Source organism: Meles meles, chromosome 17, assembly GCF_922984935.1.
Source record: "Meles meles chromosome 17, mMelMel3.1 paternal haplotype, whole genome shotgun sequence".
Taxonomy (NCBI): domain Eukaryota; kingdom Metazoa; phylum Chordata; class Mammalia; order Carnivora; family Mustelidae; genus Meles; species Meles meles.
Window position 1 is genome coordinate 58,596,016 of NC_060082.1, and position 12,205 is coordinate 58,608,220.

The 12,205-nt window shown below is 51.0% G+C and overlaps 1 protein-coding gene across 4 annotated transcripts in view; it reads left to right on the top strand.

Moving 5' to 3' along the window:
* SMYD3 (SET and MYND domain containing 3) overlaps positions 1-12,205 on the top strand; it is a 699,109-nt gene that overhangs the window by 590,502 nt on the left and 96,402 nt on the right. For all 4 annotated transcript variants that reach the window (XM_045982186.1, XM_045982189.1, XM_045982187.1 and 1 more), the window contains 2 exons: positions 4,659-4,746; positions 9,671-9,845. In XM_045982186.1, the coding sequence (XP_045838142.1) occupies positions 4,659-4,746; positions 9,671-9,845 (263 nt within the window). The remainder of the gene's footprint in view (positions 1-4,658; positions 4,747-9,670; positions 9,846-12,205) is intronic.

A 12,205-nucleotide genomic window follows, 5' to 3' on the forward strand; every position in this document is an offset into this window, starting at 1 on the left:
CCGCCCCTGGAGTGGTCAAGTGGAAGGAATGGGGGTGGCCGGGGGAGGGGAGCTGGCGGCAGGAGGAGGGAGGCTTGCAAAGGGACCCGCAGCTAGTCAGGGCAGAGGTGCTGTCGTGCTGGAGCCGGCGTGTCCTTGCTTCTCGTCATCGTTCCCGGCGCAGTGAACTCCTCGGGAATCCCCTCTGCCTGTAGTCAGAACTATTTTTATCATTTGTAGAAAACTCAACAAGAGCACATCTGATTTTTTTTAAAAAAGAAAAAAATATAGATGTGCGTAAAATGAATGTTGCCACCCATCGGAAACCAATTTCAGGGCTCACCCCCTGGAGCCCCATTCTCACAGTAAAGCGGAAAAGCGGAAATTCAAAAAGGAATTTTTGTCCTAAATGACTGTCCTAAATGAGAGCAAGTCTCTTTGATATGCTTGGATAAGAAATCATGAAATAAGGGTATAAATTTACTACCTTTATAGCCGAGGGGTTGTAGAAAAGAACACCCTAATAAACTCTTAACATTTGCAAATGGAAAAAACGTAGAAGATTTAGATTATGCTTCCCTACGTTGTTTCTCTGTTTATGAGTGTATGTCCTGTATATATAGAATACATATGTATACGAACACATACACGCAGATTCAGGTGTGCCCCTTCCCGGTGGGGGAAGAGGGGAGAGAGACCCTGCTGTAGGGACAGTCACAGAAGTCACAGAACAGAACAAGATAGTGGGTGGGAGCGAGGTGAATCAGGAACCCGAGAGTGCGGGGAATACGACTTCTCATAGTGAGATATTGCAGGGAGTTGATGGTTTGTTGTTGTTGTTTTATAAAGATTTATTTATTTCAGACAGAGAGGGACAGAGGGACAGAGCACGAGCACAAGCAAGGGGGAGGGGCAGAGAGAGAAGCAGGCTCCTGGCAGAGCAGGGAGCCCGATGCAGGGCTCTATCCCTGGACTCTGGGATCATGATCTGAGTCAAAGGCAGATGCCTAACCAACTGAGCCACCCAGGCGCCCCCCTCGTGTTGGAGGATCTCCTGCCCTTTTCTAAATGCAGGGATTAGGAAGATCATAGGAACCATGAGTTGAAGATAATTTGAAGTGACTACTTCCCAGACCTGTCTCACCTTTCGAGCAAGCCTAGGAGAGAAACAAACGCAAATAAAACATAAAGGTAGTGCAAAGAGCTTGAGCCGTGAAGCCAGATGGACTTGGATTTGAATCTTGCCTCTGACAGTTACAACAGAAGGACATTGTGGTATTTACTTAAGGAGTAGGGCAGGTATCTTGTGCCTCATTTGTAGATTAGAGGTATGGATGCTCTACAAGGATGTTGTGAGGAGTAACTGAAATCCGTACAAGGGACATCCAGATCGTGACCAAAGAAATGGCAGCCTCCATCTTCCAGAGCCATCCTACAGATGTTTCACTGGGCGTTTGTTCCATACAGTGCTCTGTGCTAGGTATGCGGAGAGGCGGGATCAAAGCAGAGGACCTGTATTTAGCTCTAACATGTACACAAAGGACAATGGAAGAACTCTGTCCACACCAGTCTCCTTGCTGTTTCTAGAACATCAGACAAGCTCTGCTTAGCACCGGGGAGCTCACTGTCCGCTCTACCGGGAATTCCTGTCTCCTACCCCTTGACCTCTCTCTGATCTTCTGTATTATCTTCTCAGTGAGGCTTATTATCTTTCACCCTGCCTAAGATGGAACTCTCTGGGGCGAGTACTCCCTATCCCCCTTCCCTGTTTACTTGTTTCTCCTTCTGATAAATATGTATTTCATGTGTGCATGTTTTCTGTTATACCAAGCTCCTCCTACCTCTTCATTGTTAACACTCTGATTTTTTTTTTACTGCTCTATTCTCAGTGCCTAGAACATCGCCTGAGTAGGTACTCGGTAGATGCTTTTAGAATAGATGATCAGGTGACTTAATTTCAGCTGCAGGGAGGGGCACGTGCCAAGGTCCAGTGGCCAGAAGAACAGAGGGTGTTGTAGGGGCCATAGTAGCTTCCTATGGCTGCTCTAACAGATGAAACAGCACAAATTTATTCCCTTACAGTCCTGTAGGTCAGAAGCCTGAGACAGGTCTCGCTGGGTGAAAATGAGGGTCCTTGGCAGGGCTACCTTCCTTTGTAGAGTCTCGGGGCAGGGCACGGAGGGACGGGATTTGTTTTCTTGACTCTGCTGGCTTCTGGAGGCCACCTGTGCTCCTTGGTCTGTGGGTTCCTTCCTCCATCTTCTAAGCTGATGGTGAGGTTGGGTCCTCAAGTTACATCACTGACCTCTTCTTCTGCCTCCCTCTTCCACCTGAAAGACACTTGTGATTCCACGGGCCCCACCTGGGGAGTTCTGGACCCGCTGCTTATTCTCAGGTCAGCTGATGAGCAGTCTTAATCCCACCGGCAACCTGATTCCCCTTTGCTACGTACCCAGACATATGTGTAGGTTCTGGGGCCTGGGACATGGACATCTTCGGGAGCCTGTTGTCTGCCTCCTGTAGAGTCTAACAAGTGAGACGTTTTGCCTAGAGCTTGAGCTGCCAGGAGTACAATACAAACCAGGAAGATTTCATCCTAAGCAGCCGTGATTGTCAAGGTTTAACGCACGGGCTCTTTCTGGGAGGTGCTGGGGAGTTGCTTCGGAGTGAGGCGGTGGAACAGAGGCTTTAGGAGGTGAGCGTGGACTTAGGGAAGGCACTTAGGAGATTCATGTCTACCTTTTGAAAAGCAAGTAACTTTCATTTCCCTCTCCTGTGTATAGAAAGCTGGGTTCTTATTTAGAATGTCTCCCTCAAAATGTAGGGTGTATTTATAGTGTCCTTTTAAAAACCAACCCATGGTGTTACTCATAGGCCAACCTGTAAAACCCTGCTACACACAGGCACCCTGCACGAGTGTACACGTTTCCTCGTGTGCGCACCCACTGCGTCGCCCTGTTCTTGGGCTCTCTTTTCCCTGGCTCTCGATGGCCCTCTGTTGTCTCTGCCCTGCCACGCCAGAGTGATCTGTATCTTCCTCCCAGGCCTGCCCTGGCAGTGGTTCTCACAAGAGTCATTGTATAAACGTCCCCTAGGAGGCATGTAAAAATCTTCAGGGAGATTGCTATAGTTTAAAAAGTCTGCCCTCCCTCACCTTTACCGTGATTCAGCCATGATTTAATATAACTTCCTTGGATGGTCCTTCTCCCTGAAACCCACTGAGAATTTAATGAATATTAAACACATGGTTTTGAATGGCATCTGATGACAGTTTTTGATGCTTTGATTAACCTCTTTAAAGCAGCGCTGTCCAATAGAACTTTTGTGATGATAGAACTGTTCTGAATCTGTGCTACCCAGTATGGTAGTTACAGCCATGCGTGGCTATGGTGCTCTTAAAATGTGGACACACAAGAAAAAGAGAGGACCTGCTTACTAAACCAGAGGACAATGCTTAATAAATGAAACTCACAGTTTTGTTTTGAACTGCTTTTTAAATTGTTGGGTACTCTCTTTTCTCCTCCTCCTTCTTCTCCTTCTTCTTCATCTTCCTCCTCTCCTCCCCTCCTCTCGTCCTTCCTCCTCTCCTCCTCCTCCTTCTTTTAAGTTTTTGCCGAAGACACAATATGTTCACATGGGTGTAATTGTACTCCTCTTACTCTTTCCCAGATGCATTTTGATTGATAACTACGTTTTTGATTCAAGTACCTGTCTCCAAACAAATGATTCTTTCTCTTGCCCCTCTTCCCCGTCCTGATATATCTCAGCTATATGGAGATATAATCCACATGTGATACACAGCCGTCAGTTGAAGTGTACAAGTATATTCACAGAGTCGTGGAACCGTGTACACAGTGGATTTTACAGCATTTCCATCGGCCCGAGAAGCTGCTCCATCCCTGTTGGCAGTCCCGTCCACTTCTCCCCGCCCTTCCCCTCCGTAGCCAATGAGTAACTGACTTTCTGTCTCTGGATTTGCCTATTCTGAACACTTCATACCAGTGGAATCATACACTATGTGGTCCTTTGTGACTGGTTTCTTGCACTTAGCTCAGTGTTTTTAGGGGTTGTCTGTGTTTCGTTGCTTTTCCCTGCCAGTAATATTCCGTTGTATGGATACGTCACATTTTATTTATTTATTTATCACATTTTATTTATTTATTATCATTCATCCTTTGATGGGCATTTGGGCTGTTTCCACCTTATTTGCTAGAATTATGCTGCTGTGAACATTGATGCACAGGTTTTTGGGTGAATGTGTTTTACTCTCTCTTGGGGATCTAAGGAGTGGAATTGTTTAATGATATGGTAACTCCGTGTTTAACTTTTTAAGACACTGCCAAACTGTTTTTGTAAAGTGCCCGCAGCATTTCACATTGCTACCAGTAACACAGGAGAGTTTGGTTTCTCCACAGCCTCGCCAACACTTGTTATTCTCGGTCTTTCTGACATCTCTATAGCCAGGCTGGGGGGTGTGAGGTGATCCTCTCTATGGTTTTGATTTGTGTTTCCGTGATGGTTAATGACATTGAGCATCTGTCCAGGTGCTTATTGGCCATTTGAATATATTTTCTGGAGAAATGTCTGTTTAGATCCTTTGCCCGTTTTTTTCTCCTTTGCCCATTTTATTAATTGAATAATTTGTCTTCCTTTCTGTTCTCTTCATTTGGCCTGAACAGGATGCTGATATGCTCACTGGTGATGAGCAGGTATGGAAGGAAGTTCAAGAATCCTTGAAAAAAATTGAAGAACTGAAGGCACATTGGAGTATCCTTTTACCTATGGAATGAGCCATACTGTTGGGACTGTTGCTTCTTTATTGGTTGGAGCTTGGCATTAAAGAGGCCAAGTCCACGGTTTGACCTCTGCATGAGCCAGTGAGTTGCATTCTGTTTCACGGTCACAGGCTGCATCCCAAAGCCCAGCCAACAGTCTGGGTAATGGCTGGGCAGAGTATGGCAGGATCGGCATGAACACCTCACCACCATCAGACAGTAACCAAAACTCATGGCAGTAGTAGGACAGTGAGTAGAGTAGTAGTCTCGAGATGATGTGCAGGCACTGTACTAGATAACAGGTTTCTGTATTCCTTTCCTCCCACAACCTCCGTCTCTAGGGAAAAATAACTTAGACTCCTTCAAAGTTAATATCATTGACTCTCAGATCTATAAGTTTCATATTAAATCAACCATGTCTACCTCGGCAGAGGGAGTTGCTGCACAATAAATTTTCTGGGCATTAATAGTAAGGACCACAAGTGGGTCAAAGTTCAGAGTAAGGAGAGAGCACTTATGCTGGAGGTCCTCGGGGGAGGCCACACTGATGTACTGGGAGAGAGGTAGCCCAAATCAGGGACAGGGTTTGAATGGGCAGAGGCTGAGAGGGAGGTCGCTTCCAGTAGGGGAGATCACTTGAGCAAACATCCTGACAAAGGGAAACGCCAAGGCCAGAAGAAATAGAACAAGGCAGATGAAGAAGATAGTGCCGGGTCCTTCAGATGCCTTGGGGGAAATCCGATCCCAGACAGTAAGAACATCTGCAAATGAGGTTTCTATCTACAATGTTCTTTAAGGAGTGGTACAGAATAGGAGAGGTGGATGGACAAACTGGTCTTGTTTTTAAAGGTGAAAAAGGGATCTTCTGAAATCTGAAGCCAGTGGGTTGCTTTTTGTCTGTCTGTTGCGTGTGGGGAAAGAATCCGTAGCTGGTTACTAACAGAATGGAAAGGGAGCCGCGATCAGCCCTGCTGCATGGGTTCACCAAGAGCAAGTGAGTCCGGAGAGTGGTGGATTTCTTTGTTAAAGTTTGTATGTGGACTTCAGGAAGATGCCCAGTTAAGAGCAGTCAAGAAATCGATCCTGGATGCTGGCATGGCCAAACAGCTTTCTAAATGCTTCAGTGGCTCTCCTGAGAAAATGATGCCCTTGGGTCACTGTGGCTCTGGAGTGCCCTGTTCCCACCTCGGTCCTCTCCCGCCTTTGACTCTATGCCTTGAATGACGATGCAGAGCCCAGGGGCCTCCGATTCCCGAAGGTTGTAGTCAGGGGAATGGCAGAGGGTGGGAGGATAGAATCCAGAGCTCAAGACCTCTGAAGGCTTGAATGATGCCTGAATCTGAACAGACGAAATTCAACAAGAATGTATATAAAATCTTCTGTTTGGGTCAGAGAGTTTAATGTGTAAATAGACCTCAAGCTTAGCAGCAGAACATGTGGAACGATTTTAGGGTTTTGGTACACAGCAAATTTTAATCAAGTTTAAGAGGATGATATAACCCCTCAAAAACCTCCTGCAATCTCGGGCTGCATTAACGGAGATGAGGAAACGAGAAAGGTGATCTGTGAGTCTGATCATATCCAGAGTTTTGGGCCTGGTTGGACATAAGGCATATTAAGAAGGATCTAGAAAAACAAATAAATTGTGAGGCATGGGGCCAGGGTCCAAATGGAGTTTGAAACCCTGTCTGTAGGCAGGATGGGAGATACTGGGAAAACGGTCAGCTCTGGGAAGGAGCGGGGGCCCTTGCTGGGCTCAAAAAACCATTCTACTGCAGAGAAATACACTCATTCTCCAGGCTCCCCTACCGTGGAATTGGGGCCCTGGATGACCCAGCCACAGTCAGGTCTCAGCGGGACAAGGCTTCACTGAAAACGGACTCTGTGCCAAGTGCTCTGCCGGGTACCGCCCACCTTCTGGCCCATACCACCCTGCTCTCACAACTCTCCCACAGACATCAACACCTTTTGGCACGTGCGTCCTAGAGGGGCATCAGAGGCACAGTGGTCAACTCTGGGAGGTTAAAGAAGGTTATCGTTCTGTCTGCTTCGGGGCAGCTCTCCACCCTGCTTCTCTCCAGAGCTCAGCTCCCCCCGGAACAGAACAACTCGTATGCAACACCCAGCAAATGCCAGGGACTGCATTTGTGAGCAAATACAATGTCAGCATCCGCTTGGGGGAAAAGCCTCTTAGTTAAAATTATTCCATTTTTTTGCTCACTGGGGTGTTGTATAGGAGAGGGTTGCCTCGTTTGCCAGCAGACCGTTGCCAGGGTTGCCGAGGGAAGCTGGCATGCGGTCCCTTCCAGCTTGCCGCGGGAGAAAGTAGATGTATTCCTATCAGTGGTTGCAGAGTATCATCACATCTGGTCTTCGTTTCTAAGGCTTGTCACCTCAAACCTCTTGCAGATGAGTCGGAGCATATATAAATGAGTAGACGAGTAGTCACGGAGGTCAGACAACACAATGGTGAAATAAGGCGCAGTCTTGCCCCAGAAATGTCTCGTGTTGCTTAAGAGACCATCATTCCCCCTGACAGTTTGTTCGGTACCTAATCCTGGAATGAAAAGCCACAGAGGTTAGCCCGGCAATCTGTTACAGAATCAGTGCGTTGCCTGAGCTACTGCTCCCCCCAACCTCTGGGGATCATTCAGCACACTTTACCCACACGTGTCAGATGAATACAAAAGAAGTCACCGACTCAACTTTTCTTCAGTAAATGCTCCTCGCCCGGGACCAGAGTCAACTCCTCAGAGACAGGACTCACTCTAAAATTACAGAGTGTGGTATACAGGAAATGTGAAATAAAGGCGCTGGGCTGTGCGTTGTGGTGCTCATGAGTCTAACCAAGGAATTCCTGCCTCGGGGGTAAGGTGCTGTGCCTCCCGGGGCCCCCCACGGAAAAGAAACACTGTTTTCTCGCGAGGTTCATAAAGACGCTAGTCCCCACTGCCACAGGCGGCTTGACTGGATTATTACAAGTGTTTGCTAACGTTCTGGAAGGCAGCACCACCGGGTGGCAGGGAGGCTAGGAGGGGTGGATGTTGATGGGGGGAGATAAAGGGGCGCTGGAGTGCGCTGTCGGTTCAAGGTGGTGTGTGCCAAAATGGGACCAGTGAAGGACGGAGGGGCCTTCAGGGGCGTGGGGGGTCGCACTGATCGGGAAGAGACTGGGTTGGGTGGTGGTGGTGAGGGGTGTGGGTAGTGGGGGTTCGGTCCACTGGACCATTTCCTTCCCCCTAGTGGTGCTCAGAAGTCACTTGGCATTAAGGGCTCCGGCGACATCTCAGAGCCTCAGATCTGATGGATGACAGAAGCAGCTCGGGTTGAAATCCAGCTTTCGCTCCAGCCAAAGGCGCTGCCATTTCTGCTGCCTTTGAGATCTGCAACCCTTTTCGCTCTGGTGGAGTGTGGCAGGATGAGGAGCGTGCAGGTTCAAGGGGGGAGGGTGGCGGATGGGCCTGCACCGCCCGGACGCGTGGCGCCCCAGCAGCAGTGGCGCAGGAAGGGAAGTGAGTGCGCGCCGGGTGCCCGCATGCTGGCCGGCAGCTGCGCTTCCACGGTGTTCACCTGGGCGGTGGCGGGGGGTGGATTCAGGGCACAGTCCACGCTCCCTACAGCACGTGCTCAGTCCTCCGACTGCCTCCGGAAGAGGGCAGGGAGGAATAGCAGTTTCAAAAAAGGCAGATCACAGGGCTCCTGGGTGGCTCAGTCACTAAGTGTCTGCTGTCCACTGAGGTTATGATCTCAGGGTCCTGGGATCAAACCCCACATTGGGCTCCCTACTCAGCGGGGAGCCTGGTTCTCCCTCTCCCTTGGTCCCTCCCCCTGCTTGTGCACTCTCTCTCCCTCAACTAAATAAATGAAATCTTTAAAACTAAATAAATAAAATAAAAGAGGGCGATCACACCAGGGCTCCATGAGAGGAAGTTAGGGACTCACAGCGAATCAGAGAATCAGAGTTGCTTGTAAGTGAGTACTGGGTCTTTTAAAATTTTTTTTTTAAGAGATTTACTTAAGAGAGAGAGAGACTAGGGGGCGGGGCAGAGGGAGAGAGAGAATCTCCAGCCGACTCCATGCTGAGCACAGAGCCCATCACGGGACTCAGGGCTCGATCTCATGACTGAGGTCATGACCTGAGCCCGAGTCCAGACTCATACCCTTAATCAGCCCTGCCACCCAGGTGCCCCTTTTTAAAGCATCCTTTCCCCCTGCCCACAGTTTATACGCCTGAGCCCTGTTCTTAGTATTATCATATTATCGTCCACTTCAGAGATTCAAAATACCTTTTTTGGGGGGGGGGGTTGAGTATAGGCCTGATCCCTTTTGCTTTATATATAATAATAATAATAATAATAATAAATACCTTCAATAGGAGACCCGGTGGAGATGTAGTTCTTCAAGTTGCTTCCCTCGTTCGTGCCTGTGGGTTGTGTGCTTGGCTTCCTGGATGCCCGAGATTTGGATGACCCGGGGGCAAAAACGAGCTCCTCCGTTTTAAAACGGAATCCATCTGAAGTTCTTCCATTCTAGATCGGTTTTGTAGCAGAAGCTCACACAGCACACGGGTCAGGCTGCGCTAACCTCGTCGGTCGTTCAGTTTCATATGCGGCTGCGCTGTTTCGTGACGGGCTTTGAGGAGAATCCGTAGAGGAGCGCGGAGAAAGCAGGGTTCTTTGGGAAGCTTAATCCCGTCTTTGTTGGAAGACGGTTTGTTGACGTAAACAGAATTTGCTTCTCTGAGATGCCACTTAACCCCTTTTTGTTTCTCAAGTATGTTTTTAGGCAGCTCATCTGTGTGAAATAATGGGCTTCTCCTTCCCTCCTGTGCCTGGCAGCTCTTCAGGCTTGCGAGAATCTCATTTTCCTTGTTTTCCTGGTGGAGACAATGAATCCTTAACTAAGGTTAATAACAGAGTGGGAGCAGGTGCTGGCCATGTGCCAGACCATCATCAGCAGCAACGCCGAGCGCCTTCCCGACATCAACGTCTATCAGCTGAAGGTTCTCGACTGCGCTATGGACGCCTGCATCAACCTCGGCCTGCTGGAGGAGGCCTTGTTCTACGGCATCCGGACCATGGAGCCGTACCGGTGAGTCCTGGGCCGGGCTGGAGTTGAGGCTGCAGGGCCTTTCCTGCGCCGGAGGAATGACGTCCCAGAATCACTGCGGGGACCGCGACTTAGTGAGTGTCCCCGTTCTTCGTTTCTGAGGTTCCGGCCGCAGGGCAGGCCCTGTGGGGGTGCAGGGGCTGCGGAGCCGCGGGTCCCGGTGTGGTGTGTTGCTTGTGGCAATGGGGCAGAGTGTAGGGCAGGGGGAGCCTCAGGGGTCCACGGCTGGTCCCTAGCTGGGGGGGTGGGGTGGCTTGTGTCATTCGCCTCTGTGGACCCGGGTGAGGACAGCCCGTCCGGGGCCCTCTGTCTGGCCGACAGATGGTGGTCTCTTCCATGTGTCAGGACTTTGTGGTTCCCGGGGCACCTTCGCTCGAATCAAGTGACCCCATAACCCCCTTCTGAGGCTCGCGGGAGAGCGGGGAAGTGCCCGTGCTCAAACGTGTCAGAGTCCGGTGAAGGAGTGATTGTGGATTGTTTCTTGACCAACCGCAGCCCCTTCAGACCAGGGCTGTGTTGTCCCCTGATGCTTTTGTAACTCACGGGAGCTTTGGCGGTGCTGAGGTCGGGTGCTGGTGGGTGCGGGACCCAGTTTGCGGGGGGGTGCTGAGAGCCTGAGTTGGGAAGTCGAGACCGGTCATGCCGAGGGCAAGGGCTCAGAGTCATTCACCATCTCCTGCACAGGACAGGGTCGCTCATGGCTGGGAAGGTGCCAGGGGGACTGGGAGGGGGGCCGTTCTGGGTGGCGCTGAAGACCACGCAGGCACGATGACAGCCCTAAGGGGTTTAGCAGAGGGACAGCCCAGCTCTCTCCCCCTGCCCAGCGCGGGACAACAAGCAGGGGAGGGGCTTTAGTGAACGAGGGGGCAGGGACCCGGCTACTGCCTGTCCCCACTTGAGGACAAGCCTCAGGAGGTGACAGAGGGGAAAGTGACCAGCGTCAAGGGGAGAAGAACGGAAACAAGCCCAGGACCCCGGTGGGAAGTGGGATACGGAGTAGGAAGCCAGGCCTGGGCCAGGAGCGGGGTGCAGGCAGAGAGGAGCCCGAGGACCCCACCAGCCGGGTGGGCGACAGGGGTGCACAGGCCAGCCCCGGCCCCACGGTGCCCCGAGGGTGTTCTCAGTGCTTCTAGAGGTGGCTTCTGCCGCTGCCGTGTGGTCAGACCGCTCTGGAATCCAGACTGTGAGTCAGCTGCGCCCAACTGAGAAGTGATTGCCTTCGGGCCGAGACTACAGACTTTCCCATGAGCCTGAAATGTCTGCTCAGGATGATGAATCTTGTGGGTTTTCAGAAAATATGAGCCGAGCACAAAGAGATAAGGCTTCGTTCTCTGAGCCTCGGCGTTGCAGCGAGAGGTGGGTCTGGGAAGATTGCTGTCACCTCTGTGAAGCCTGGGGCTGGGCCTCGGGAAGCCAAACCGCAGGCGGAGCGGGTGGACTGCAGCCAGGAGACCCGGGTCGGGCCAGCCCTCCTTCCTGCAGGCGCTCCCCCAACCCCTCGCCCCACACTCCGGTTAGCGCTGGACCTGCACCTGCTGCCCCCTCCAGACTGCCCTCCCAGCCTGCTCTGAGCACAGACACTCGACACGGGTCCCCCTCCTCAATAGTGCTGCTTCTGCACACAGTTTGAATCTTCTCCCCACGCCTGTCAAGGCTTCTCTGAAGCACTAACTTACCCCTCGGTGAACGGGCTTGAGTCCCAGAGGCCTTCTTTGTTTGGGCGGGGTGGGGGGGGATGGGGAGGCACGCCCACCAGCATGGACTCTGTATTGTTTGGAATACATCTGGTTATGTGTTCCTGGTGCTCGGCAGGTCACAGTTTCTCTGGAAGGGTACCTACCCTCCGTGCCTACACCAGGTGACAGGTTTCCAAGCCTCCCCCAGTTTCTCTTCCCTGGAGCTTGTTAAGAAGCTGGCCTGGAGTGGTCTGTGTTTCCAGAAATCCCATCTGCATTGATTGATGCACTTGAAACACGTGGGATCTGAACAGTTCGCTGGCAGCGGTATTTATTGTAGGGGAAGCAACCCAGGGAGAGGGTGGATGCTGGCGCCTTTGGCCTTTCTTCCCTAAATTTAGCTCAGCAAAAATGAAAACAAGGGACGAATGGGTCAGATGCTTGTTGAGCCCTTTAACAATCTGGAAGCAGGAACGTGAGAGTCGGTGGTGCTTTCTGCCCCGCACGTGTTCATGGGGGAGTCTGCACTGGGGTCCATCAGCCAACGACTTGGTCTCCGGGCAGGTGCGCCTTCGGTTCCCCTTTAGCCAAGGACATGGGCAGTCAGCTCCGCGTGAGTTACTGAGAGGGGACAGGACTGCCACCTGCTCTAACAGTTTTACAGTG